The 10,483-nt window shown below is 44.4% G+C and overlaps 1 protein-coding gene across 1 annotated transcript in view; it reads left to right on the forward strand.

The window, feature by feature from the left end:
• PPFIA4 (PTPRF interacting protein alpha 4) overlaps nucleotides 1–10,483 on the forward strand; it is a 50,623-nt gene that overhangs the window by 23,637 nt on the left and 16,503 nt on the right. The window contains exons 21-24 of the mRNA XM_042780978.1: nucleotides 529–729; nucleotides 1,334–1,396; nucleotides 2,262–2,288; nucleotides 5,129–5,304. Of these exons, the coding sequence (XP_042636912.1) occupies nucleotides 529–729; nucleotides 1,334–1,396; nucleotides 2,262–2,288; nucleotides 5,129–5,304 (467 nt within the window). The remainder of the gene's footprint in view (nucleotides 1–528; nucleotides 730–1,333; nucleotides 1,397–2,261; nucleotides 2,289–5,128; nucleotides 5,305–10,483) is intronic.

The following is a 10,483-nucleotide window of genomic DNA, read 5'->3' on the forward strand; positions in this document are numbered from 1 at the left end:
ATAAACCCATTTACCATCAAGCTGATTTCAACTCATGGAGACACTATGTATGTCAGAGTAGGACTGTGCTCCATAACGTTTTCAATGGCTGCATGTTCAGAAGTCAATCACCAGGCCTTTCTTCTGAAGTACCTCTGGGTATATGAACAGCCAAGCTCGTTAACTGTTTGCATTACCCAGAGACTCCAAGTTTGGATAAGGGGATCTCATTACCATTGAGGCATTGGACTTTTACAGGCACTTTGAATCTTCATATAGGCTATCCCCCAGGAGCTAATCACCCATGTGATGTTGGAAAAATCCCTTTACCTTCCCAATCCTCAGAGTCTATCTGTAAAGTGGAAGAGAGAGAAACTTGATGGTAATCATCTCTGCATTTCTAAGTTCTTATGCTCTGCATAGTCTATCCTGAGGCCATGGATGGGACCTGGCCCTTGTCCCTTGATACTGCCAGGCTCTTGGCATTGGTAATGTGGCTCAGATCTTGGGGAAGGTCCTGAATTATCTCCCTATGCCCTGTGTCTACAGCTCTGGGTGGGGATGCCTGCCTGGTATGTAGCAGCCTGCCGGGCCAATGTCAAGAGTGGTGCCATCATGTCTGCCCTGTCGGACACAGAAATCCAGCGGGAGATTGGCATCAGCAATGCCTTGCACCGGCTCAAGCTCCGGCTGGCCATCCAAGAGATGGTGTCACTGACCAGCCCCTCAGCCCCACCCACTTCCAGGACCGTGAGTGGCTTTTCCCTCACCCAGGACATTTTCAGAGGCCTGAAATAGTGTTTGCAAAGCCTTTCATTTGTCTTTGGAAAGATGTTAGCATTGAGTCTTTCCCCAGCCCCACTCTGGGAGGGGACTCTAGGAAGATCCTAGCAGTCCTGGCTCCTACTTCTTACATACCACTCATGGGTTCAACTTCCCCTTCCTTACCCTGCCAAAACTTTCAGATCTCAGGATTTCCAGGGTGGGACTTCTGGGGTTCTATCTTATAGGATTGGGGGAAGCAGAGGGAGTAGGACACTTGAGAATTCTGCCAGGGTCTTCCCACTCCCCATGAGAATGCAGGTACTCCATGAGCCCCTGGGGCAAATTCACTGTGGTCCATCTCCAGATCAGCACCATTCATTCATATCCATTCAGCACCTTCTGTGTGCCAGGCATTGTGCTAAGCAGTGTGGATACTATGATAAAAGAAATGTATACCCTGATAACAAGTGTGCAGAGGTATGGGCTTGGCCTATGGGAGGATTCAGAGGAAGGGAGCTTTGTTCTTGTTCTTGGGGGTCCCAGCTTGATGGACATCCCAGGACTAGTTAGGTTTCCTCTCTGCTTACAGTCTTCTGGGAACGTCTGGGTCACCCATGAAGAGATGGAAACTCTGGCAACATCCACTAAAACAGTGAGTCTGGTCCTGGGCTGCTGACTCCCTTGAAGACCAGGAGAAAGCTGTGGGAAGTCAGGGTTGGATTGATATATGACTGGGTTCTATTCTCAGGGTAGAGGGTTGGGAGGTAGAAATGGTGAGATTGGGAACAGTTTGGAGGGGGCTTATCCTAGGCCACTGGTGCCTTGCAATGAGGAAGAGCCAGGCTTGGCAGGGCTTTGCTCTGGCTACTATGGGCCTGAAGCCAGAGTCCCTGCTTTTGTGTTTGATCCTTGGTATAGGATTAGGGAGAGTTAGGAGAGCCTGATGTCCTGCTGGGCTTCTGCTAGAGCCTGGGAAGCATGCAAATGTGTCATTGCCATACACACATTTGTTTCCTTCTCACTGCAAACAGCATCAGCCTTCTGGTCTCTCACTTTTTTTTTTTTTTACATCATTAGAAATAATTTATTGGAATATTCTCCAAAATGGAAATGCTGTGTCAATGGGTATGAACATTTTTAAGGCTTGTGATGCATATTATTAAGTATGATAATTTATATTTCCTCTTGTAGGGTATGACAACATCCATTTTACTTTAACCTTTCTGGAATTAAAAAAAAAAAAAACTAATTTATTAAGTGGAAAACAGTATCACTTTATTATTTAAATTTGTATCTTCTTGAGGTGACAAGTTAATTTGAAGATTTTTCCTTGTTGGCTTACTAATTGCAATTCCTTTAAATTTCTGGTCTCTCTTAATTGTCCCAACAAGCTTTCCCTGATCACCTACCCAACTACTGGGCTGCTTCTTCCTCTTCTTGATGGGGTCTGGGGTAGAGGCTGCTAGGTTTCTTGACTTTGCTTGTTTCCCCTGACACGCTACACTCGTTCCTGCTAGGACAGTGAGGAGGGCAGCTGGGCTCAGGTAAGACCCTTTCCCTCCTCCAGAACCAACTCTCAGAAGTTCAGGACCCAATAGGTCCTCTCCCTGGTACCACCCTGAGTCTCAGTGTATTTTTATGCCTCTTCACACTAAGAGCCCTGGATACAGGTTCTCTCTTCCTTCTGAAACCTCCCTTTCCTCATTCCCCTTTAGTTGTTCATTTTGTTTTCTCAGAATGGCAGGTAAGGAACTTTGAAGGGCTAGGCCCCCAACATGCCTGACTCCTCCCCTCAGTTTGACTATCCTCCCAGGAAAAATGAGGCTAAGATTATATGAATCCTCTTCTCTCCCTGCCCCTCTCAGGGGCACTCCTGGTGACCTGAGCAACAGCCTTCATTCATTCATTTATAAGCAAGTATTTTTTGAGCATCTACTGGGTATGAGGTCTTTCTAGGCTCTCTGGATACAGAAGTGAAGAAACAAAGCCCACCTGGAGCTTCTACAAAGGAGACAGACACTAAATGAATACACAAATAATTGAACAGTATGTCAGATATTCAGGAGAGGAAATGGATGAATCTTAGAAACATAATGTTTAGTGTAAAATACAAGTCCCAGAAGATTCATTGAATTTGATACTAAAACGAAAAAAGCAAGCAAAATGAATAACAAATTGTTTCAATATATATACATCAGTGGTTGTAAAAGAACTATAATTTTTCTTTGTTTTTAAAGCACAAGGAAATGATAAATGGAAAACTCAGGATAGTGGTTAGAGGGGCAGTAGGCAGTGGCTGGGGAAGGAGGAGCCCAAAGGTGGATGGCACAGTGTGGATCAAGTTCCAGGTACTGATCTGCATGGTGGGGCCAAGGATACTCATTCATTTTTTTTTTTTTAATTATTTATTTTGTTGTTGAGAATATTCATATAGTCAAACATAAACCAACTCAACAATTTGTACAATTTGTTGACATTGATTACGTTCTTTGAGTTGAGTACCCATTCTCATCCTCCTTTCCTGAGTTGTTCCTCTGCCATTAACATAAATTCACTGCCCCCTAAGGGTGTTGTTGTTGTTGTTATGTGCCATCAAGTCGTCTCGGACTCATAGTGACCCCTCCTTGGGTTTCTCAGGTGGTATCATTACGGAAGTAGATTGCCCAACCTTCCTTCCAAGGAGTGGCTGATGGGTTTGAACCGCCAGTTTCTGGTTAGCAGTCAAGTGCCTTAGGCACTACGCTACCAGAGGCCCCCACCCCAAGGGTATTTTCTAATATTTCGAGTTGCTCTTGTCACTTTGATCTCCTATGTTGTTGTTGTTATGTGCCGTTGAGTCGGACCTGACTCATAGCAACCCCTCCTTGGGTTTCCAAGGCAGTATCACTACAGAAGTAGATTGCCCCATCTTCCTTCCGAGGAGTGGCTGGTGGGTTTGAACTGCCAGCCTTCTAGTTAGCAGTCAAGTGCCTTAGGCACTATGCTACCAGAGCTCCCTTGATCTCCTATCCATAGTTCTTAAAGAGCATAATGCTCACGGCAGACTTTTTTTTTTTTTTTTTGCTAGTTAAACTAAACTATTGTTTGGTTTTAAGATGACTTTAGGGGATATTTTTGGTTTAAGGTTTAAAGATTATCTCAGGGCCATAGTTTCAGGGGTTCATCCAGCTTCCATGGCTCCAGAAAGTCTGGAGTCCATGAGAGTTTGAAATTCCATTCTGTACTTCCCCCTTCATTTTCATTCTTAATAACTAATGTATATTACATATATCTTTATATGACTAACAACTTTATTTTAAAAGAACAAAAGAAAAATTTTCAGACTAAAGGAGGGTAAGGAAAGAGAATGATGGAGGGTTGTTGTTAAAACTAAAGCTTTCCAAAGATGCAGTGGTCAGGGAAGACACTGCTGAGGTGGTGACGCCTGAGCAGAGAGGCCTCTGAGAGCCAAGGAACATAATAAAGGACCTGAGGAATTCTTGGAGTAGATGACCAGGAATAGAGAACTGAGTTCTGGCTATTTGGTGCAGGCCTCTATTGTTATGTCTTTTGCCAACATTTAACTAACTCCCTTGTGCACTGTGTGAGGCCAGCCATTTCACAGAGCCACACTGGCTTTCCTCTAACTCTCCATATGTCCCCATAACACAGCCTGACTGCTGGGCTCAGTGGGATACCCAGAATTAAGAAGGCAAATCTGTTATACCAAAAACCCAAACCAAACTCATTGCCATGGTGTTGATTCCACCCCATAGTGACCCTGTAGGACAGAGTAGAACTGCCTCATAGAGTTTTCAAGGCTATACATATTTACAAAAGCAGAATACCTCATCTTTCTTCTGAGGAGCAGCTGATGGGTTCAAACCACCAACCTTTTGATTAGCAGCTGAATGTCCTAACAACTGCACCATCAGTGCTCCTTAAGTCTGCTATTAAAAAAAAAAAAAAATGCATTCCAGAGTTGACAGAAAGATTCTATATTATCTGCTGCCCAGAAAGAATTTCATTACTTGTCTTTGGTTTCCTGAATTCTCTGTGTTTTCCCTCAGAGGACTCAAACTGAACCCAACATCTAATTTAGGTGTCTCATTCCCTCCAAGTTGAGGGGAAAGGTCTTTCTGGGCCCTGGTTCTATTCATTAGTTCATTAAATAATTGCTATGTGCATGGGATTTTATTATCTGAAGATCTTAAATAAGTTCCATTTAAACTCCCCCTCTCCTACCGCTACCAAGCTATTTGTGGAAATGAGTTGAAATTTCATCGAGCTGCCCTTCTTCCCTCATGTGTAGAATGGATTAATGTTTCTCCCAACCAGGTCTGTGTGCTGCAAGCTGCTGGCACTGCGATTCTTCCCTATCACCTTCCCCATCTTGTTCCCCCAGACTCTGGCCTATGGGGACATGAACCATGAATGGATTGGGAACGAATGGCTGCCCAGTCTGGGGCTACCTCAGTACCGCAGCTACTTCATGGAGTGCCTGGTGGACGCCCGCATGCTGGATCACCTCACCAAGAAGGACCTGCGGGTGCACCTGAAGATGGTAGACAGCTTCCATCGGTGAGCACACCAGGAGTCCAGGCCACCTCCCTGACACAAATCTCCTCCAGCTCTGACTCCCAGGTCTGGGGATCTATCTCCAGAAATAGAAGTGCCTCCGTCTGTTTCCATGTCCTATTCTGGGTGGTGGTAGTAAAGTCTCCCTTGTTGAATCCTTATCTCAATTTGAGGATTTGATCTGCTCACCTCTAATTCTTCACATACAAGAAGTCAATTCTCTTTAGCATCACCTTCTATGAGATTTCCACCCCTAGGTCTGAATTTCATTACTTGTCTATGAACTTAGTGACCCAGCATTTGGGGCATTTGGCTGCTAACCAGAAGGTCAGTGGTTCAAACCCACCAGCTGCTCTGTGGATGGAAGATGGGCGATCTACTGTAAAGATTTACAGCCTTGGAAACTCAGTGGGGGTTGCTATGAGTTGGAATCGACTCCATAGTAGTGGGTTTGGTTTTTTTTTTTTTTTTTTGGCTTGTGTGTACCCTAAGAAGACTCAAGCTGAACCCAATATCTAAGTTAGGTGTCTAATTCCCTCTGGAGTCCTTGGGTGGTGCAAACATTTAATGTGCTTGGTTGATAATCAAAAGGTTGGAAGAAAGACCAGGCAATCTACTTCTGAAAAAGCAGCCATTGCAAACCCTTCAGAGCAATTCTACTCTGATACACAGGAGGTCGCCATGAATCAGCATTGACTCTATGGCAACTGGTGGTGATAATTCCCTCTGAGTTGAGGAGAAGGGTCTTTCTGGCCCTGGTCCTGCCACCATCCCAGATCTGAGCCTCTATGTTTTGAACTTACATCTTTTGTATGGGATGTCATCCAATCTGCTCCTCCTTCTCTTTGCAGAAAAGATCTGTTTAACAGAGTCTGTGGCAGAGGTCCCAAACTGGCATCCATGGGCAGAATTTGGCCCACAGATGTGTTTTGTTTGGCCTGCAAAGTATTTTAAGAATCGTGAATTTAGTTGCTAGGATTTAAACACTAGGAGATCTTACACAGAATTCTGGATTTCTGACTTCTCTTGCAAAATGGAAAGCTCTATCAACACATTTTAGCATGGACACAACTAACTAGACTGAATGTAATGCACCCTCTTAAAATGGGTAGGTACTCCGTATTCCCCCAGGTACCCCAGGCCCACTGCAATCATTTATGTTACCTGCTTGGCTCAAAAGCTAGAGAACAAGCTGTTAATGTTTCCATGAGTTGACACATTTTAGGAAATCCTTCTTAACACACAGGAAGCTCTGATGGCACTGTGATTAAGGCACTCGGCTGCTAACCAAAGGTAGGTGGTTTGAACCCACTAGCTGCTCCATAGGAGGAAGATGAGGCAATCTGCTTCTGTAAAGATTTACAGCCTTGGAAACCCAAATGGTGATCGTTATGAGTTGGCCAGTGGGTTTGGTTTTTGGTTTTTCCTAACATCCAGTTTCAAGGGCATAGGTTGTTTTCTGAGCTAAATCCTTTGCTTTTAGTAAAAAGTGGGACAGGGGATAGGACTGGGGGTGTGTAACTTCTCAAGGTTTTCTTAGGGCTCTGTGAATACCATTGGTCTCTCCACCTAAAACCAAAGAATGCCAAATCTGTATGAGATCTAGTTGTTATTGTTGTTATTAGCTGCCACCAAGTTAGCCCTGTGGACAACAGAGTGAAACACTGCCCAACTCTGCACCATCCCCATGATTGGCTGCAGATTGGACTGTTGTCATTCATGGGGCTTTCACTGGCTGATTTTTCAGAAGTAGATTGTCAGCCCTTTCTTCCTAGTCAGTCTTAGTCTGGAAACTCCACTGGAACCTGTTCAGCATTGAAAGCCTCCACTGACAGATGAGTGGTGGCTGTGCATGAAGTGTGTTGGCTGAGAAGCAAACCCAGGTCTCCCATGTGGAAGGGGAGAATTCTATAACTGAACCACCAAGTCCCACACAAGATCTAGTTAGTGTCTCCATTTTATGGACAAGGAAACTGAGGCACAGGAAAGAGTAACAGCCCAAGTTACACAGGTATGATAGCAGAATGAGGGTGGAACCCAAGTCTCCTGACTCCAAATCTAGTGCTTCTGCCACCACACTGCATAGCCTCCTGTCCCAGAACTCTCAGCTTGCCCCACCCCAGGCACGAGGGCTGACTTGTGAGGGAAACCTGTGTTCTCCTCTTCAGCTATCCCTCTGTTACCACTGGGACTGAAAGGGAATCTTTTGTCTCTGCCCAGCAGCCTGCCAGGCCAGCTGCCCCTGTCCCTCCCCAACGATTGATAGGGCTGGGAGACAAGGGCAGTTCCCCACTCAGAACCAGGATGTGCCAAGGTTCCTAGAGGTCTGTCAGCCTGGCCCCACCCAGCGATATGGAAACCCTCCCTGAGACCACTCTGCCCCAGCCCCCAGGAGAGAATCCCAGGTTCCAGATTCCACAGTCATTATCAGCTCTTAAATCTTGACTATTTCAGGGTTTCTAAAGCATTTTCAGGAGCTCTGGTGGCATAGTGCCTAAGGCACTTGACCGCTAACCAGAAGGCTGGCGGTTCAAACCCACCAGCCACTCCCCGGAAGGAAGATGGGGCAATCTACTTCCGTAGTGATACTGCCTCAGAAACCCAAGGAGGGGTTGCTATGAGTCAGGTCCGACTCGGCAGCACATAACAACAACAACAAAGCATTTTCACTTTCCTTACCTCAACTACTTATGTACCTGCTTTTTATTCTACTTCACATATTAGAAGCATCTTCTTATATCTTTGTTGTTGTTGTTGTTATGTGCTGTCAAGTCGCCCCAACTCATAGCGACCCCTCCTTGGGTTTCCCAGGCAGTATCACTACAGAAGTAGATTGCCCCATCTTTCTTCCGAGGAGTGGCTGGTGGGTTTGAACCGCCAGCCTTCTGGTTAGCAGTCAAGTGCCTTAGGCACTGTGCTACCAGAGCTCCCTCTTATATCTTTAGACATCCTTTTAAAGCCTTTTTTTTTTTTACAGGAAAGAGATTTCTTAAAGTTCTCATTTTACAGGTGGGGAGGGAAAACAAGTCCAGTAGAAGTTAATTGAGTTCCACTAAGCCTCTCAGCCACATGGTTATAGAATGAGGCTAAAACCCTTATCTCTTGACACCCAGTTGAAAGCTCTTTTCCTTAGTCCATAAGGTACTATTGAGCCAGTTTCCCTGAGGAGCTTCTGTTTTGATCAGAGAGAGCAAGCACACACAATAATCAGCAACGTCATCCTAGCAGTGGTACTGTTTACTGAGTGGCTGTGATGTTCCAGGGGCTGGACTAAGCCCTTCCATTCATTATTATATTGAATCGTGGACTAAGCCCTTCCATTCATTATTATATTGAATTGTCACAACAACGAGGTATATGAACCCATCTCACCTGTGGGGAAAGTGTGGTTGAGAGAGACTAAGTGTCATACTACTAGTTAGAGTCAGGGCTGGCATTTAAACCCAGGTTGATCTGACATTAAAGCCTTTATATTTTTACTATGCTATGTGTCTTAGTTTCCCAATACTGAGAAATACCGCAGGTGGTGGCTCTAAAGAACAGAAATTTATTTTCTCAGAGTTTAGGAGGCTAGAAGTCTAAATTCAGGGCACTGCTTATAGGAGAAGGCTTTCTCTCTCAGTTCTAGGGGAAGAACCTTGTCTCTTTCAGCTTCTTTCTATAGCCCTGGATTCCTCATTTCCTTGGTGATCTCCACATGGCATGGGTCTTCCTGGTTTTGCTCACATCTGTGTCTGTGCTGCTCTCATTATCACTCAGAAGTGATTAGGTTTAGGACATACCCTACACTAGAATGACCCCATTAATGTAACAACAACAAACACCCTATTCTTAAATAGGATTACATCCATAGGTATAGGGGTTAGGATTCCCACACATATTTTAGGGAAAACCAAAAACCAAACCAAACTCATTGCCATCGAGTTGATTCTGACTCATAGTGACCCCCATTGGATTTCTGAGGCTGTAGATCTTTATAGAAGGAGACATCTTCCTTCTGTGGAGCAGCTGGAGGGTTTGAATTGCTGAGCTTCTGGTTAGCAGCCAAATGCCTTATCCACTACACCACCAGAGCTCCCTTATTTTAGGGAAGGGGGAATGCAATTTAATCCATAACACTGTAACAACTTTAAAGGTCATGGGAACTGGACTGAAAATTATAGTAGGTGAGATAGAAATTAGACAGAAGGCATTTCTAGTCATGAGGTATTTGTGTGTGTGTGTGTGTGTGTGTGTGTTTGTGTTCATGCCCCCTCAAAGTGGGCCAAGGTTTAAATTAGTGGCTTTAGCAGAAAAGGGTTCCTAGAAGTGGTATCTCTGAGCTATAAGGGAGAGCTGGTTCTAAGCAGGAGGGCTGTCTGGGCAGAACTGAGGTGAGAGAAGAAGGACAGCAGTCTGCAAAATTTAATCTCAGAAAGCCATGGCTTCAATAATAGAGTAAAAAACAGTTGGAGTTTGGGGGGAACTTCTGTTTCTTCACTTTATAAATGCCAAAACCCAGAGAGACAGAATGACAAAGTAGTTTTAGTTTAAGGAAGAACACTAAAGTGAAAACTGCCCCAAGATGGAATGAGCTGCCTCAAGAGATAGTGAGTTCCCTGTCCCTGGAGGTGCTCAAGCACAGCTCAACAGCTGCTCAGAAGGGTGCTACAGAGGTGACACCTGCCTACATTAGTTGGGACTGGATGATTTGTGAGATCCCTTCTAGTCCACAAATTCTGTGGTTCTTGGTTCTTCGCTTAGTTGTTATTTATTGAGTACTTACTGTGTGCCTGGTCCTGTTTATGCACTTTTAGTACTTTACATAGATTATTTCATTTAATTCATTAAGCATTTATGCACTGATCCTAGGGGCTTGAGATCCATCAGTGAACAAAAAAGCTTAAATTCTAACTGCAAGAGATAGACAAGCGACAATAAACACATATGTATATACGGAGTCCCTGGGTGATGCAGAGGTTTAATGTGCTTGGTTGTTAACCTAAAGGTTGGAGGTTTGAGTCCACCCAGAGGTACCTTGGAAGAAAAGCCTAATGATCTGCTTCAGTCAAATAAGCAATTGAAAAGCTTATGGAGTGCAATTCTATTCTGATACACATGGGATCGCCACAAGTTGACTTGATGGCAATTGGTGAATAAGAATATATATATATATATATATATATATATATATATATATATA

Source organism: Orycteropus afer, unplaced genomic scaffold (assembly GCF_000298275.1).
Source record: "Orycteropus afer afer isolate SDZICR_OR568_19922 unplaced genomic scaffold, OryAfe1.0 scaffold00075, whole genome shotgun sequence".
NCBI lineage: Eukaryota > Metazoa > Chordata > Mammalia > Tubulidentata > Orycteropodidae > Orycteropus > Orycteropus afer.